Below are 19286 nucleotides of genomic sequence, written 5' to 3' on the forward strand. Positions count from 1 at the left end.
GTGAAAAAAAAGGAAACAAAAGGCATATTCATAATCACAACAGATATTATATAATAAACCGTATTTTTACAGTGGCAGATACAATGTAAAATGAACAAGGATACCTTTACGAAATATACACGCATTAAGTCGTATGTTGATCCAGGAATCGACCGGCGATACTATGTACAACACAACCACGTAAGCGTGCGCGATGTACCATCCAGCTGGCAGGCAACGCGGTTGCACTTTTGAATTTGGCACGCGGTGCATCTATTCGCCTATATCCTTGTCCCGGCGTCTCTCTCTAAGTACATGTACGTGTATATGTATATGTATATGTGTATGTATGCCACTGTTGTCCGCTTGTCTAAATGCATTCGCCTTCAGTCAAACGAGACACCGGAACGCGTCTTGGCTGATCTCCTAACTTCCCAGAAATGAGAAGAAAAAGACGTCTAACACATTGAAACTCGTTGATCGCTTCGATTAAAAAGTTATAAAAAAGAATTCAACCTCCAAATAAATTATAGACGTCGTAGATGTAGAGACTAGCCAAGACGCCGCTATCGCTCCTCCTCGATCCTAGTCAAATGAACCGTGTAAGTTAGCGTACATCGACTAAGAAACGTAAAAGGAAAACAATAAGTACATAAACGTAATGTTACAACGAATTATGTTGTATTATATATATGTACACGTTTTTCTTTTCATACACTTCCTCGGGAAATGTACGAGGAAAATAACTGGAGAAACGGAAGAAATGTCAGTCCGAAGAAAATAAAAAAAACAATAAAAGTTATAAAGATGAATAAAGGAGAAGACATCGACAACGTGCGTCGATTAGCAACGATCTCGCTAACAACGATCTACGTGTGTTAATATTTAAGTACATTGATTAAACGACATTTTTTTCATAAGTACCACAATAAGTACCTAAGCGATCGCTTCCTTATGTGCTGCTTTACAATTATTCGTTTAACTTCCTCTTCTCGCTTAACTTTATTCCTCCTTGTTACCTTTTGATTTTCGGGACGGACGGAAGGTGGCTCGAAAAACCAAGTCCATTTTTGCCGAACAACTCGCAATGAGGACGGCGATTTTTCTTATCGTAGAAATCGTATCGTTCGATTTACAATTGCCAATAATAATTTCTTTTAATCGGTTATCCAATTTAGTTAATTACAATCGAAGCAATAATACTTTAACACTTTGTCTGTATGGAAAAATAGTAATATGCTTCGATATTTAGCATGACTAAATAAATTACGTTTCGATGCGAGTTAACGACATCAAAAATCGCGCAATCAAAACGATGCTGCATAAATAAATTTGTATTGCGGAAATATTTACATATATTTACGTATTCATTTGTTAAAATTACTACGCGTGACAATCTAGTACTCTTAAAAATTATCCAAGAATAGAGACCATCACCAAACATATAATTTATATAACTTATAATTTACAATTTATATTTAATTTATAATTTACAAGTAAGCTGCAGATCTCTCTTTCATGATGCAGAATCGTAACATCATCGTCTCTCCATATCGTTTTTATAAAATTATAAAATACTATTATATAGTACAATTCGATTATTCGCTTCGATTGAACTTGAGAAAGAATTTCTCTCGTCTCATTGCTGAGTCGCCGGCTTAACAAATGACATACGCTCTCTAAAACTTCTTCACTCTCCTCACTGTCGCATTACATTTTAAATAACTAATCTATATACAATGCATACATACACGCCTCAATTATCCCTCTTGTAATATCTCCCTTGGCCTTCCTCGACGTTTACCCTCGATCCGTTTCGAAAAACCGAAAGTGCAGCGATTAACTTGAAAGACAAAAAGCTGCGAGGCGCAATACTGATATCTCACGGGATACTATCAATTACTATATACACGAGACTGAGGAAACTCCTTCACTCGCTACGATGTACATAGCTGAGCGCAATCAGATCGTAGATATGAACTCACACTTGAGAATCGGCTCGATAAGCGATTTTCGCAACTATTATTATTACAGAGCGGAAGCACCGTCTAAACTCTCGAAAAAGGTATTGTATTCCGCAAGCGATTCTCGTGCGAAAATTTCTACACGTCTTTCGTCATCCCGCTCCTCGGTCCTCATGATAAATGCGACACGATCGTATGTATAATAGACAACGATAGTGTAAGACATATCTCCGCTAGTCTTTAACAACTAATCTTAAGTAATTTACGGGGTGTTTTTTACCGGCTAATACGGGACGATAGAGTCTGTGGTACCCGAACTCACGATCACTCATTCTGTACTACCACGCGGTGCGATGACCTTGAGCAAGTTCCTCACGATACTTCGTAATCCGTTTGACCCTGTTCGCTTAAGTACTAGCCACTTCACATCAATATCACAGTCTCCTCATAGATGTTAACCCCTACTGCATACTCTACGTTCGGTAGAACATATCTATCCGTTTGAGTCGGGTGAGCTTGTCGGAAATGCAAGTCTTCCTGTGGAAGGTACGGTTACCTCACTTCGTGATTCAGGTCACGATTCGATCACGAAGTGACAACTACCCTATATATTTTTCTTTTCTGTTTTTTGAAAAAAATAACAGTAAGGGTGCAGCGTAATCTTGAGTGCATACAATTTCGTTTTTCATGCAGAACGACGATAATCGCTCAGTTTGAGCCTAACTCTACTCAAGATAATTAGAATATCCAATTATAATATCGCGTGATAGACATTTAAGTGTAAGATATTATCCGTACTGTCGGGAATTCTGCTTATACGCGTACTTCGCGACATCTATTGCTTCTATTTAAACGGCTGACGAGATGTAGCCTGTTATTATCGGTGCGTCAAACTTTGTGTCCCGTGTCACGTCACTCGGGCGTTTGCTTATGCGTATATGCGTGTGTTATTTTTATTCTTACTGAGGTCGTTAAGGCTGTGCGCGTATATACTTATCTATCTATTAAGTATATTTTACGCTGATATTTTGTGCTGGTTTAGTTCGCTCCTATCGTCGTTGCTACTAAGCGCCAATTTGACAAGAAAAATCTATGCGCTCCTTCGATCCAGTTTCTAAATGGATCTCACGATAAACTGAGGTGCAATCAAAAAGTTCCCGAACTAATGCTGCGAGAAAAAAAAACCATCGGTAGTACAGGGATAGAGTAAAGACCGCAGACCTTATAAGTCAATATGCCATGTAGTAATGTTGTAATTATTGAATATAATATTGCTCGCGATTTTGTTCATGAATTTAAGTGCTGTATGAGAGAGACATAAAATTGGAGCAAAGCGTATATAGCGCCAAGTTTTGCATGAAAACATCTCCAAATTTGTCAAATATTTATCAAACCATTCGATCAAATTAATCTATTCTTTCGTGAAGACCGTAAGAGAACTAATTTGAGAACTGTAATTTTTAAAATATTTTTAAGAGTTGTCTATGCTACACACAAATTTTTTTCTAGTGCTTTGTTTTTTTTTCCAAAGACTTATAGAAGCATTTAGATGATTTTATAAATATTTTTAGCCTCATGGAAAACTTCCACTTACACTGTTTCAATTAAACATCATCAAACGTTTCCTTGAGCAATTTTTGTTCGCGTAAAATGTCCATGACACTATAAATTTACATTTTTTTCTAGTGATTGTTTCTAAAAGTTTGTAGAAGCATTTAACACCTTTAACACTTGACATAAAATTTGCATGCGTTACTTCAATTTTCCATTTATCACCACAATTGCAGATAGACATTTAAATTGTCGAATAAAATTGGCAAACAGCATAACGCTCAATAATTGCAACATCATATTATTGGCATATTGACTTGTGAGATTTATTTCCATGTTCTGGAACATTCTTGTACTATTGCTAGTTTCCTATACTACCTAACCATTATACTGGTTTTCCGCCTTGCGATATCAGTTCGAAACTTTTAATGACACTTTGCATACCCCATTGCTACCCATTCGGAAACTTGATCAGGTCGAGGATACGCGACTCACGTGTAATACTTTCGATTGTGTGCAAGGTCGGAGCGCGGGCGGACGTGTTGCCGCTATGTGCTTGAGTGGAAATACTTGGCGACACTATTGATAAACTCCTGACGCTACAACTGCACTTGGAACGCCTGGGTCGCGTTCGGCATAATAAAGGGATTCGTCGTGGTTGACTGCTGCATATTTCTGGAAGCTATTTCTGCCCATTCGACGTCAAAGGGATCAGAAGGTCCTCTGGAAGTCAGGCTCATTGCAGCCGAACCAAGCGAATGTGCCCTGGTATGAAGAGGAGGTGCTCGTCGAGGACTAACAGTTACTTGCTGTGGTGCCGGTGATGGTACAGAGCCAGTTATACTACCCAACCATTGTTCTGGTTTCGGTAAACCAGCTGCTGTGGAAAGCGGTTGCACCTGTTTGATGGAGAAACTCGTGAAAGAATGTCTTGGATCAAAAATTTACGTTGAAATTTACGTTATAATATAATAAATAGAGCCAAGAAGCTGATTTTTATATTGACACAGTAAAAAATGGAACGAGAAGCTTTAAAAAAGTAAAATTCAATACATTAAATATCCATCTTAAAAAGCTTTCAAAGCATAATGTTCTTAAAGAATATAATAATACTGTATTTCAACCAAATTTTTTTGTTTAAAAGTTTCCTGTAAAAATTTAAATAATTTTAATAAGGAATTTTTACTGTATATTTTAGATTATCAATTAATATTATGTATATATACTTATAAAATATTAATTGATAAATAATTTAGAAAAGTATAAGTAAAAAGTGTTTATATATTACAGCATCGGATTTTTATTTAATCTTGTTAATATAAATTTAACACAACTAAAAAGTACTTAAATAAAAAAACTTATTTATGTATATAGTAAGTGTTTAACTTACTAAAGCCGTCGGGATTCCAGTTGCCGATGAGACTTGAGCGACATCAGTTGGTACCGCCGGGGAAACGGATGCTACGCTGGTACTAGGAGAACTTGTTTTTGGCGTCATCGCGGAATTTATTGGGATCGGCGATCTGTTCACGGCCGGCGTAGACGTATTTCCTAAAGAGGATGTAGAAGCCGTGCTGAAAGCAGGACTTGCTGCCGATGGCGGCGTGCCAAAGGCACCTACACTAGAGGAAACAGGTGCCGGTGTGCTCATAACGACTGGAGTGGGCGCGTTCGTCCTTGGAAGAACGGGACTCAAGTTGCTCGCCTTAAGGATAGGCGTGAGCCTGTGATTCGACGTGAGAACGGGGGATGCGGACTCTTGCCAACTGGACGCTACATGATTCAAATTACTGAGCTCTTCATTCTTGTCGTTGTTATCGTTGTTATTGATATTGGGACCATTCTGCAGTTTCATCTCATCCAACGAGTTGCTACTCGTTACTAAAAAAGGATGATAATTTATTTATAAAAATTACAATGCGTATGATCTCTTGAAGGCGTCGTCTATATGAGATTATTGAGGTAGAGGATGAAATAAGTAACTCACAATTTTGTTAAAAAGTCATACCTGGAGGAGAGTTAATAGTAGTGGTACTGGTGAAAAGCTGTTTAGCTACGGAGCTCGCGGCAGATTGAGATGACGGCAATGGTCCAAAGTCATCGCTGCTCGAAAGCAGAGAAAGTCCTTGAGAAAGCTGCTGACACATCGCGGAAACGCTGTCGTGATCACCAGGAAATATTTCTGGTATTGGACTCACTACGAATAAACAGAAGATATGACGTTTATTAATATATTCAGGACATCTCAAATTTTGTGACATGGGTGCTAGGACGCATTCTACAAGAGGCATGCTACAGGACACCTAAATGAATGTATGTTGGGTTATATAGTATAAAGTGAGAGTATATAGAACGATGTAAGTTATATATGAATATTATTTCAAGCACAAACAAAATAAATACACGAGAGGCGAATTCAAATTACAAGGGTTCTAACTACACGCTCGTATAGTGTCGTGATACCAGTTTATGTCTGTTAATTTAATTATACAATGAACCGTGTGCATGGAAAACGAGCATGTTCAAGGATACATCGATAAGCAAGCAACAATAAAGAACAGAATAAGGAATAATGACCTTCGTCATATCCTTCGAATTCTGTTGTAAGACAAAGAAGTACATCGTTATTTATTGGTCAGATTGATTTAAACTAATAGCACACAATCAGCGTACTTGTGCGTATCATATGTTGTAACGTATTCTCTCACTCGTTAAAGCTTAATTTAATAAAATTGTAAATAAAATGGAAATGAGATGTTTCAGTGACGTGAATGCTCACCTGGGGGCTTCGAAGGTACAACATGAGCTGAAGGCATTCGCGCCAAATCTGTTGGCTCAAGACTGTGACTACGTGTGCGTTCAAGAGTACTAGGAAGATCGTTGACTCGTAGACTGAGTTGCCTTTTAAAGGGGGATGCTTGACTTAGCTGTGAAAAACCTCGGAAGGAACCTTGCCGCTCCAGCATAGATAGAGTAGCGTGCGGCCTCTCAATTGCAAAAGGATTGTACACTTGCCTAACTGGAGGAATTTCTGTAAAACATAAATATTTTATGTAAATATTGAAATATCAGAAAAAAAATATATTGCCAATGAGCAACTTTTTATGATCTATAAAAAGATAATACGACATATTAAAAGCAAAACATTTAAAACATTTGAAACGTTGAAAATATATTTAGTTTTAATTTGTTCGACAAATTTAAACTTTTTTTATATCATTAAATAAGCGAATAAAATGATCTACATTACATTAATTATGCATAGATAATTATTCAAATCGTATATACGGGCCATTATCATTTTCTGTTTTGTTCAATGAGATGATGAATAGGAGAAAGCATTAGTTTAACTCACGAATTAAATTTTAGACAATACTGAACTTCGTGCCTGACAAAAAGTCCAGTACTTCACGCTTTTGAAATGTATAGTACTATGAATGCGTTTCGAATTACGTGAAGCGCATGAGATATCATTTTTTTTCTTCTTTATTCTTTATTCTTCGGAACAACAAAGACAAATGATCATACGCTTTGTGCGTAATTGCACCCTAGGACCGTTGAATCATAAAACCATTGAGCATCAAAGAAGAAGAAGAAAGCTTCTTTTTTTTTAATTTGTCTATAACTTTATTTATAAAGCAGCCAACACAACAGATGACTTTTAAAAATTTATATAACCCACCTGCTGCACGATCACGCGCTTCTTGTAACCGCTCCGCGAGATTCGGTTGCCTAAAGCTGCCACTTCTCGTGAAGATGGAAGTCTTCGAATCAAAAGTCATTGTAACTCCGCATTCTTTGTCTCTTCGTTGCTTCCTCTCCAGACATGCAGCAAAGGCGCAACCTACTGCATGACTCAATCTTTCTCCCTTGATGATAAAGAATAAGTCCATTAAGAAATGCCTTCATTATCCTCATGTGAAAGTCTTTTAAAAACTAATATGCTATTTATATTTTTAAACAAAATAAGGTAAACCAAGATTTAAAATATACATGTTATATCGTAAACAGAAAGATGTATGTAAATTTCGACAGCAATAGATGATCCTAATAAATAAATTAATAATAAATTATTGCCGAGTTGACATTAAACTGATCGACTCAGAGTTGATGACAAATTCGCCAGCAATAAATTCGTATTTTGCTAGCAAAACCTGCGTATTAATCAGACAGCAAATTGACAGTAATCGAGCAAAACTTTAGTTGGTTTTGCTTTTGGTCGATTCTTGTCGTCAATTTGCTGTCAGGCTGTCAGTAAGCTTTATAAGATTTTATCAATTTATTCTCATAATACATCAGCAGATATCTGTTATCAATTTGCTGACATTATTAAATATAATAGAATTCACATTAAATTTGATGCTTTTTGATATTTATAGCAAGCATTTAATAAAATTTGTTTTTGATACACTTGGTTGACTGGGATAGGACGTATTACAATGAATTACAATTTAAAAATTTTCAATTACACAGAATATCATATTAATATATTTTTAATAAATCTATTAGTAATTAAGTACGCATTAAAATTTAATTATATTGAATCCTTATGTTGTTATTATATCATATACTATCTGATGCTGTGCAATGCTATATTCGCAATTATAAAGCCATAAGAAAAATACTCTCATTATTCACATAAAAGTGTTTTAAAAATTAATATTATTTATATTTTTAATCTCAAAATATGACTAAAATATACACATTATATTATAAATAGAAAGATATATGCAAATCTTAATAGCAATATGTAAAAATAGAACATATTTTACAATTTTTACAAAAACTTTCAAAATAATAATTATCAATAAATCTATCAGCAATTAGGGACGCATTAAAATTAAAATATATATCTTATATTTAGCTATTTTAGGTTATCATATACACATATTTATGTTATCATCACCGCACCGTTTGATGCTGCATATATTCGCAATTCGAATCAATGAACACCCCTTATCGACAGAGTATATAGCATCCCTTATATATATTGAGGATAATTTTCTATTAGAATGAAATGAAATGGCATCTGACTTACCGATTCCTTTAATGCTAAAAATCCATGACACATCCATCGCCTTGTCGTGCCATCCCTACAAATGTAACTAAATCCTTTCTCGTGATTCCTATCCGGCGCACAGAACGACACCTTTTCGATTGTCTGATCGACAATCAACCCTTTCGTTTCGTCCTCAACAACACGCAATCCGTCACCGGATACATGAAGTATCGCCCGTACTGGTCTTCTTCTTGAGTTCTGAAAATTCAGTCACGAATTAACTCGGTCGTCCGAAGTTGTCCTTTGACCTTTACACCGATTTATTTTCAGGTCGCTTTGGTGTCAATGTCGACTCTTTATATGTAAGCCGTGCTAAATATAGTCGAGGCGAAAGACTCAGAGAATATGACGCGCTTGACTTTCGCAAGGCTTATAAAACTTCCTACAGAGCTTCTTGAATATTGGAAATGGAAAGTGCTTTATAAAAGAATAGTTCAGTTACTTTTAGAAATTATTTATTCTTATATACATAAAAAATTTACTGGATAAACTATATATGACGAATGATCATATGCTCGCGTGATGTAGATGGTTAATTATAAAAGTTAATGCTTTCAACTGATCCACAAACAAATCGTATTAATTTTTCAACAGAATTATTTTATATAAAATACTTACACGGAGAACTTTAAGGGCCTCCTCGCAAACTTGCATACCCCTCGATTCAAAAACTTCTACACATCCTAGATACTGTTAAAAAATCAATTAAATTATTTATCTATTAAAGTAGAATAATTTTTAAGCTTAAAGTAGACTTTTGTAAGATTTTTATTTAGGAAAATTAATGTTTAATATTAATGTAGCAAATTAATATTAATTATAAAGAATTACTCTCTCTATAAAATTATACATTCTTGAAAAAGAAACTGAATTAATAAAAAATTTAATTATTTTAAACATTTATAAGTAATTCTATGTAAATAATGATTTCTGACAATATTAATCTGAGAATTAATTAATTAATGATTTATATTTCTAAAGCGGAGAATTATTAAATAACTAAAATGTTAGCCATAATGCTGACTAAATAAAGAAACGCCAATTAATTCTGAATCCATTTTGAATAAATCCCCCATCTTTTTAATAAATTATCATAATAATTCTAATACTGATTAGAGATAATTACTATAATTAGTGCGCACACTTGGTGTTGTTATTAACTTTTACCTTAACATGAAAAGCGCATGTAGCTGAACGCACTGCACTTTCATCCGCTTGCCATTGATGAGGTTTACTAGACTCGGGCACATGAGGGTCTTTCCGCCGCCGGAAGCTATCTCGGAAGCTTCGTCGAAGCCGATCCATTCTTTTCCCCGGCGACCTCTCGCGCTTCTGTAATAGCGAAATATAAAAACGTTTTATTTCCTACAAGCTTTGAGCAATAAATAGTATATAACAAAGAACTTTTTCTTAGATATGACAAAAAAATGATTTGTCCACGAATAAATATAGAGTTGTCAGATGCTAATTTTTTATTGTTCACTCGCACAAAATCATTTAATATTCGCAGAGATATAAACAAGATATTAACCTAAAACATTAACAATATATTTATTATTAAAATAAAAATAAGAATACATATGTAATATTATATAGAAAATATACATTTACAAATCTAATAACTTCTTATCTTTATACAAATATTAAAAGATATATTAAAGATTTAAATGTACATATACATATTAGGTGTTGGAATTAATTCGTAGCGTTTTACAAGTGATGGGAAGTACTTTCATTAATGTATTTTTTAATGCTCATGTGAAATAAATAACATTCTTTCATTAAAAACGCTACGAATTAATTCCAACACCTAATAATAATTTGAAAAATTGTAAATTATTTAAATATTTTGTAAATATTTTAATATATACTTAATCGTTTATCAAAAGAATTGAAAATATATTTCTTAAATTTTGTACGAGTTTTAAGTTGTGTGATAAATATAGTTAAGTAAAAATGTCTTTTAAAAAAAGTCAAGTAACATATTATGATTTATCAAAAAAAATTTAAATAAGTTTTAATTTGGATACAAATGTTAATAATGTTGCTGAGATTACGTATCATTTGCTCATGCATTGTCAAAATTGTAAGTAATTAACAAAGATCAGTAGGGAAGCCAAGTCAGTAGGGAAATCTCGAAATTGGATCAAAACAGCAAACACGATGCCCACAAGGAACGACATTTCTGTCAGTTCAAATTATCTTTTAATAACATTCAACATCGACAATGTAATCAGTCAAGGCAAAGCCGCGAGTAAATTCTCAAGGGATGTGTTCAGGATCCACCCGATGAATCGTTAAGAGTGGAGCTTGAGAAAATGTCCAAAACGGCCACTGTCTGGCAACCGTTGCGCCGAATCGCCAACTTGACAAAGCCCTGTGATCGAATCTTGAGACCCGTTCCCAAAGAATCCTTTATATCGGAACCCTCCTTTATATCGAGTCTCCCCTAACACCGACCGCGGATCTACCCTCCGAATTGGCGACACCCCTAAGAGCTAGTCGACGGATTGCGAATGGAGACACGTTAAGACCTTTCTCATTCATGCTCTATATTCTATTCTTTTCCTTCGTCATCGACATCTCCCTCTGCCATGTTTCTCTATCTGACTTTGCAAGGTTAATTGAACGGTGTTATTGATCAGAAATATCATGACTATACCTAGATTTTCATATTATTAAAAAATAAATACGAATTAAAATAATCGATTTTAAAAACGTCCTATTTACATTAATACCATACGATATGATACTCATCCTGATCATCATTTCCAATTTTTCTGATCGAATTTTTAAAAATCATCTAGATATATTACAATAATTTAATTACCTCTTTTTCCCTTTATTTCTGCGAAAACAGTACACATACAGTATACATACATATTTTCGTAAATTATGATTGTACTGTATCAAATTAACACATGTATATATGCATTTGCGCGAGGTACTGTTCTAGAGAGTTCGTAGACAGACGATGATTAATGATTGGCTTAATTATCTACTTGTGGAAGATACACTACGCAGTAATAGGTATTTATTAAAGCATACAGAATATATTAGTTAGACTATTCATTTTCTCTCAGGATTAAATATCTTTACTAATATCTTTTTAATTTTTAAAGTAAATTTTTATTAGCCAAAACTAAATAAGAGTTCTTTATTTGTCACAGTTATTTAATTTTAACAATAATTTTTTTAATAAATTCTCAAAATAGGTATATATTAAAATATATTTAGATTAGCACAGAAACAGAATTTAAATAACTACTTTTTAAGTTTTAAAATTTTTGCATCTTAAATATTAAATATACAATATTAAGAGTGTAATTTAATTATTTTATAAAATGTGTGCGCGCGCGCGCGCGCGCGCGTGTGTGTGTGTGTGTGTGTGTGTGTGTGTGTGTGTGTGTCAATAAGAGAAAATGTCTAAACTTTTCAAAGAATTTAAAATAAAAAGAAATATGTTAATATACGAAATTCTCCAGCGTACTCTATATTTGTGATATCACTCGCACGTGTTTTGCACAACTGGTCGTATAGATAGGATTCTACGAATGACATCATATTAGATGACATGCACATGTATTCTAACTTGGCGATGGATGTCTAGATATTTACTCAATGCAGTTAGGGATGTTACTCATTAGAACGTAATTAGAACTTTATCGAATTAGTTAGCGAACTAAACTAATAATGCGAAATCGTGAGACTAAACAAACTCACACTTATACAAGTGCACATAGATACATACTAATTTTCGCCTTATGATCCTATTCCTATTTGAATATAATCGTAAAAAATCAAGAAGCACTTAAGTCAACAAACTTAAAATCGTTATTGAATATATGTATCATTATAGAATATTATGCAAATCTTGCATATGTTAAATTTATTATTTCACATTATATTATGTGAGATAAATTTCTGAAAATCTTATGAAAATTTCTGAAAATTTCTGAAATCTTATATATAGCTTCGATAATAAATTAGAAAAATCGCTGTCTTATCTCACCCTCGAAATATACCTATAAGGGCACGTTGACCCAACTTACGCCGCTCCAGATAATGAATATCGGCAAGAAGATCTAAATACGTCCCCTACGACCGCATCTCCTAAATAACTCCTTCTGGATATGACATGGGAACAGTTATTAAAGAAGACGCATACATTTTGGATTCGTTCCATTTAAACACGTCTTTTAACGAATAATTTTTATTTAACTAATTCAGACGGTAAGTAGTTTTTAAAAGATGATTTTAGTAATTAAATATATTAAATCCAAAATTACCAACTTGATATACGCAATAAACAGAAGAAATAGCAGGTAAAAGGTGCTTCAATCTTAAAATATTTAAATTACTTCTTTCCAGAATCTGTGTGAATATCATATGAATTGTTGAATTATAAACTAGGAAATATAAAGTTTAAAGTTATTTTTTAATTATACAAAATAACACAAGTAATTACTGATCGAATACAAATAGAAAACGCGTTGAAATAGTATTTTACACACAATAAAAGAAGTAATATATAATAACTATTATTTTAGAATCGAGGCCAGACATACGCAAGACATCTTCTATAAAGGATACGATCTGCTCGTAAAAGTCACTTTCACTTCAAAGACCGCATATTGCAATCATGTGAGTCTCCATCGGGCAATCGAAATAGAAATGAAAAGAATTGAATGTGAGGTAAAGTACATAAAATAAATTTAATCGGAAAGAAGAAAAATCTATATAAACTTTTATATATATATATATATATATATATATATATATATATATATATAGTAAATTCTGAATTTATGAAGCCAAACAACTATGTCATATTGTATTTAATAAAAATTACAGAACAAAACCATATAAATACGCAATCAATAGGAGATGTATGCCTTTAAATAGTTTAGCTGGATCTTAAGCTCTCTCTGTTCTCTCTCTCTCTCTCTCTCTCTCTCTCTCTCTCTCTCTCTCTCTCTCTCTCTCTCTCTCTCTCTCTCTCTCTCTCGTATAATTCTATATAAATTTAGATACTACGTGTAGTCCTTTAAACTGCACCCCGGTAATGACTTTTCGGTAATGACTTTTCAGTAAAATGACTTTTCGGTATTGAATTGCAAACTCCATTGAACTACCGTAATAATATCACAAGTTAACTAGCAATTTAACAACTCGATGCTTATAATCATCTTAGAACGTTCGTAATAATTAATAATGCTGAATATTAAAATCTGTAAATAATTTTAAAAACCGTATAATAATAATCTACTCATGTAAATTTATTTGATGTAAGAACGTCTTCTATATAAATAATAATAATTAATAATAATTTCTTTTTATTAAAAAATGTAATTGCACAAAGAAAAATTTTGTAATTAAATAAAATAAGAATAACATGTCATATAGAAATTAAATATATTAAATGTATTAAATATACATTAAAATATTTTATCTCTATAATAAAAGTCATTAGAGTAAAGTTGTTATTTTAATGCAAATTATGTGAACAGAATTGTTAAGAACTTGGATAAACATTAAAAAAATTAATATTTTATAATAAGCTTTAATAAAGCTATTATCATCATGGTTATATTAAATCGAGAGCTATCACGTCAAGGGAGACTAACGAAGGTACGATAAAGCGCAGTCCATCAAGGACATCAGTAGATTTTAGATTGTATGTCACGTGTCTCCCATGAAGGACCATCGAGGGAACAAACCGGCATTATCACGTCCGAGTAGCTGCATCCCAGGTTTTTTTTCGAAGCAACACTTCTCCGTGAAAGCGATCGCATCTGGGGTCTCGTGCTCGATTAGAATAATATCATCCAATGAAAATAATCAAACCCCCATGCAACGGAGCGATACCGGCCATCGGTTATCGCACGATAAACTACTAATAGCTATAACGTGCGAAAGCAAACTCTCAACGCAATCGGTTTAGCGAGACTGTTTACTTAGAACGGTAATAGGCTTACCGTTGCGCTACAGTAAAACGATTGCATGCTCTACGCACCATACCGTTTTATTCATCATTTCAACATCGTCTGTCATGCGAGAGTTGTCTATCGCGTCTTTATCAAGCGAGTGACGATCGAGAGGCATCATGTCGAGCGAACAATACCATCGTCTAGCATCGTACTAAACGGCTTTGATCGACTAAATTAGTCTGCGGCGTTGTAACGCTTTGCAGAGATTTAATTTAACTGTGTGACGACGCATTTGAATGCACGCATAACTGCTTTTTAATTGGCATGATGGGGAACGTGGCGTTTCTACAGCGTAATGGTTTTGTTGCTTCCTTAATATGATGATTGTGACATAGTAATTTAGCAATTTGCAAATTATGTTCTAATAATTATAAACATGGAAGTAGGAAATATTACTAACAAAATAGGAAATTTGTTTAAACTCATATTTAAACAAATTCTGTTGTATGAATGAAAATAATATTTTGAATTAATAATACAGCTTCTTTTACAACTTTTTAAATGTCAACTGTACCTCTAAAATGTTCTTCGATGATGCACGGAGAAAAAATTGTTTATTTGACTAAAGTTAGTTTATTTTTATTATTTTTTTTGTTGGAGAACATATGTATTTAAGTGAAACATATTTAATGCATTCTTCAACAAAAGTAATAAAGACAAACTGAATTAATTCAATCAACTGAATAATTTTTTTTCAGTGTATATACCTATATTTATAAATGCAATTGTGTCAAAATAATATCTTTTTTCAAATAGATAATAGACATTTCTTTATTCTGCTTATTTTTAAGAGTTATTTAAAGTTAATTTATACATAATGTGTCTATCATTTCTATGTTCTAATTTAAATATTACGGAACCTTGTTATTATGTCATAATTTATTTGTGACGCAGAAAATAGGTTATGCCACTCACGAATAATATAATATGCATTTATAGTATAATAGAATAAATATACAACTATAATCAATAATTCACTAGATAATTCTGAAATAATTGAGTATGAATTGAGCTAAATTAATTATTCTTTATGCAAAATTATAATTGACACAAATATATGCACCCTTCAATTATATCACTTACTAATACTATAATATTCAAAGTAAAGAATATCACATAAAGATATTCGTCTTCTACGTAAAGTACTTACATGGGATAACTTTATAAATGTATTGATCGCGTTCCTTTTTTTATTACACGTGGATATACATCTCCAACGATCAGGGAGAGATTATAAATATTCTGCGCAAACATAGTAGTGAGGTATCATCATGGACAAACTAGAACTGTGTGAAACAATGTTCAATTCCAAAATCGATAAATAAATTCACTACAATATAATGCGATATAAGTAATCGTTACAATCAAAACAATTGATCTTTTATTGGTACATGAAATCAGTTTAAGTAAGCATTACATCAATTAATTCCAAAATCAGTTGTGTTATTCAACGTATTGTGCTGAAAAATCGATACCATAATCAATGCGCATATACACTTTCGTATATTAGCTGTATTAGAAGAACCGATTTGAAATAAGTACATAATAAAAATGATATAATTATTAATTACTAAATTTTAGTAATTATTAATTACTAAAAAACTAAGTAAAGTATTAAAATAAATTCTAAAACATTATAATAATAAATTTAGTATTATGATATATAAATATAATGTACGTATGAATATATATATTTAGTGCTTATGTAGTATATAAATAATAAATATATAAATACGTAAAACATTAAAATAATTTATTTTTTAATAAAATGTCCCTTTTTGCATCAATAATGTTAATTTTCAAAAAAATAAGAATATAATATATTTTTCACCATATATGTAGAAACAAATTTATTATTACATGACTATATTACACAACATATTTTAAGTATAAAAACGTAATACATATACGTCTTTACTATCTTCTATTATGTAATATACTTATTTCATTATTTTATCCTTTAGTTATTTTATATGTACAGTTTTATTTATTATACATAATATAAAATTAGATGATAATTCAATGACTTATAAGAATATATATATGTTATAAGATAAACGTAAGGAATAATAATGTTCTTCGTGGAAAGGCATGACATCAATATAAGAAACTGAATGAATCACCATCTAAACTTCTCTGATATATTTTCCTTATATTTCGTGAGAGTACAGCTTTCTTTTCTTTTGAACATCGTAACAGTAAATAGAACGATGACTAAAGGTATAAGAATTTGAAAGACCCATGAAGTTTATAAAATTTATATTTATCTACCTTTTGGTTAAAAATTTATTGTATTAATTTTATTGTATTAGTTTTATTGTATTAATTGTCTATTGAGTATTTATCTAAGTTAAGATTTTACATGTAAAAAATTAGACATAAGCAAAATAACTAAAAAACTGAAGGAAAAATTATTTATGCTTATGTTATATATGGCACGACTGTGAAAATAAGAAATTAAACAGGAAAGGGTTAAAACGGGAAAGCGTAGGTATAATTTGCAACTATACCTACAAGATTATTGATTATATCGTATAACATACTGACATAGGCCGCTTTTAATAGAAGGCTGTCTGTGACGTACTATTTTTAAAGATGGCAGAACAAAAACATGAATATATATATTCAAACAAAGCCTTTGTTTCGATACGTACTTATAAAAAAAATGTTATTCTACACTTTCAACTTATTTTTTTACGATTAAAATTATCTTCTTCCCGAATAAATCATTTCTGTCCATCATGTGTGTATAAAGTAAAGAAATTAAAAGACAATTTCTTTCAGAGTAAAAATATAGAAGATATATATTAAATAAGATCCAAAAATTTCTGACCCAAGGATAAGAGAAGTGATAAAATGAAACGACTATTTCCATCTTTTCCATTTTCAATCAATTATTTTTATTCCAACACGTGTTTTAGAACAGTAAATTAATTTTTTTTATACTAGCACAAAATTATTCTGAATTTTTGTTTTTAAAATGATTGAAAACACTGCGGAAATTATTTTAATTTAAAAATTATTTTTTATTTTCTACATTTTGAAATCCAATTTACGTAAAAAATATTGATTATGAAGAAGTAATCTCCACAATATTAGATCATTTTAAAAACAAAAATTCAGAATATTTTTTAATTACAAACAAAAATTAATTTATTATTTTAAAAGATATATAAAATAAAAGATAACTATAAAAATTAAAAATGTTTTATTTTATCACTTTTCCTATATTCATGGGGCAGAAACTTTTTCATCTTACATATTTTGTATGCATGCAGGATATTTGATGAAAATTTTCCCGGAAAGTTTCATGTATGATAATCGATGATCGGAACCTTGAGGCGTGAAAGGAAAGATGGTAGCAAAGAATGCATCTTTGCATATTATATGTGCAAGTAACGTGTGCACAGCAAAAAATATGTAAATAAGTACAAATCTTATATAGTTTCTGCAAGTTTGCCTAGAGCTTCTTTACTTATCATATATTTTGAAAAATTTAAAAATACTATTTAAAATGTTATTTTATGACAATATGAACGTATTGCATGAAGACAATATACTATACTTCAATGTGCATTACAGAATTGCTCGATGAATTTTGTAACTACCATATGCCAGGTCTGCAACGTATCATCAGAGAATGATTCCCATTAGAGAATGATAGAAATCCGATAAACTAAATCAGAACTGTAGCCTGTTTTTGTCAAGAGTGCTGTAATATGAAAAAATACAGACACACTATAACACGCGCTCTAATCGTATTTTTTCAAAGAAGTTCATTTCAATCAGTACGGATATATATATCTCCTTATCTGGTTACAATTTTACAATATAATTTAATTTTATTAAAAGGAAAAAAATAATTAAACAATGTGTACATATTAAATTTAAATATAAATATAAAATTGTATTTTTTTCTTAATATTCTAAATATTCATTTTAAATGATTAGAACAATTTCGTGAATGGCAGTGATCTAAAACAGTCTGCAAATTTTTGGCACTGCCTGTTGAAGCTATTGGCCTATTTTTAATCATAAAGCTATTGACCTATTTTTAATCATAAAGCTAAGAATGTCTTGAAGCCAAAAGTCTTCGGATTATCGTAATCGAGAGATGTCATGACCTAAAAGAAGTTAGTGAAAGTAGGTACGCGGAAGACTACAAATCATTAGCTCAATTTTTACAATTTCGAAATTCTACTTTTTAAATAACTAATTATTATAATTGAATTGCTTTAATATGCGAGAAAAAGAGTCTTTCTCTCCACATTTTCATGCCAGGAATAATTTTGCATACTATATGCTTTCTTTGTAGTAATTGTAATAAGTAAAATAACGAATTTATAATGACCAGAGCTATACTACTTACACCGTGATATGTATCAATTTACATCTTAGTAGTGACGTAAATTGATACATATCATTTAAGTTGACTACATGATAAAACTCCATACTGAATTAATGAAGATATAAAAATAGAAAAGCAGATCGTAAATATGTAGTTTATGATAAAAGATTGTACCTTTTAAAATTATTTTTTAATGATCGAATAGTAAAATACCGTTATAGAAAAATAAATGTAAACTATTTTAAATGTAGCTTACTCCAAAAATATTAAATATAAAGTTTATCAGAGTTAAATTGTAATTGAATGTTCACATACTTCTCACGTGAGCAGTAACAGCAAGTCAATCTAAGTTTATCTTAAATACATATCAATGTATTCCATCCCCCTACGTAACT

General features: G+C 31.6%; 1 protein-coding gene across 3 annotated transcripts in view; it reads right to left on the reverse strand.

Annotated features, from left to right (window-relative positions):
* Positions 1 to 27: 27 nt before the first annotated feature.
* numb (NUMB endocytic adaptor protein) overlaps positions 28 to 19286 on the reverse strand; it is a 65978-nt gene continuing 46719 nt past the window's right edge. For 2 of the 3 annotated variants that reach the window (XM_011061843.2, XM_011061841.2), the window contains 9 exons: positions 9721 to 9885; positions 9172 to 9243; positions 8533 to 8751; positions 7177 to 7363; positions 6274 to 6525; positions 6072 to 6092; positions 5503 to 5691; positions 4885 to 5375; positions 28 to 4393 (listed from right to left, as the gene is read on the reverse strand). In XM_011061843.2, coding sequence (XP_011060145.1) covers positions 4094 to 4393; positions 4885 to 5375; positions 5503 to 5691; positions 6072 to 6092; positions 6274 to 6525; positions 7177 to 7363; positions 8533 to 8751; positions 9172 to 9243; positions 9721 to 9858 — 1869 coding nt within the window. In that variant the 5' untranslated portion in view covers positions 9859 to 9885 and the 3' untranslated portion in view covers positions 28 to 4093. The remainder of the gene's footprint in view (positions 4394 to 4884; positions 5376 to 5502; positions 5692 to 6071; positions 6093 to 6273; positions 6526 to 7176; positions 7364 to 8532; positions 8752 to 9171; positions 9244 to 9720; positions 9886 to 19286) is intronic. The other variant, XM_011061842.2, reaches the window with a different exon arrangement.

Source organism: Acromyrmex echinatior, chromosome 3 (genome assembly GCF_024713525.1).
Source record: "Acromyrmex echinatior isolate Ae372 chromosome 3, ASM2471352v2, whole genome shotgun sequence".
Taxonomy (NCBI): Eukaryota; Metazoa; Arthropoda; class Insecta; order Hymenoptera; family Formicidae; genus Acromyrmex; species Acromyrmex echinatior.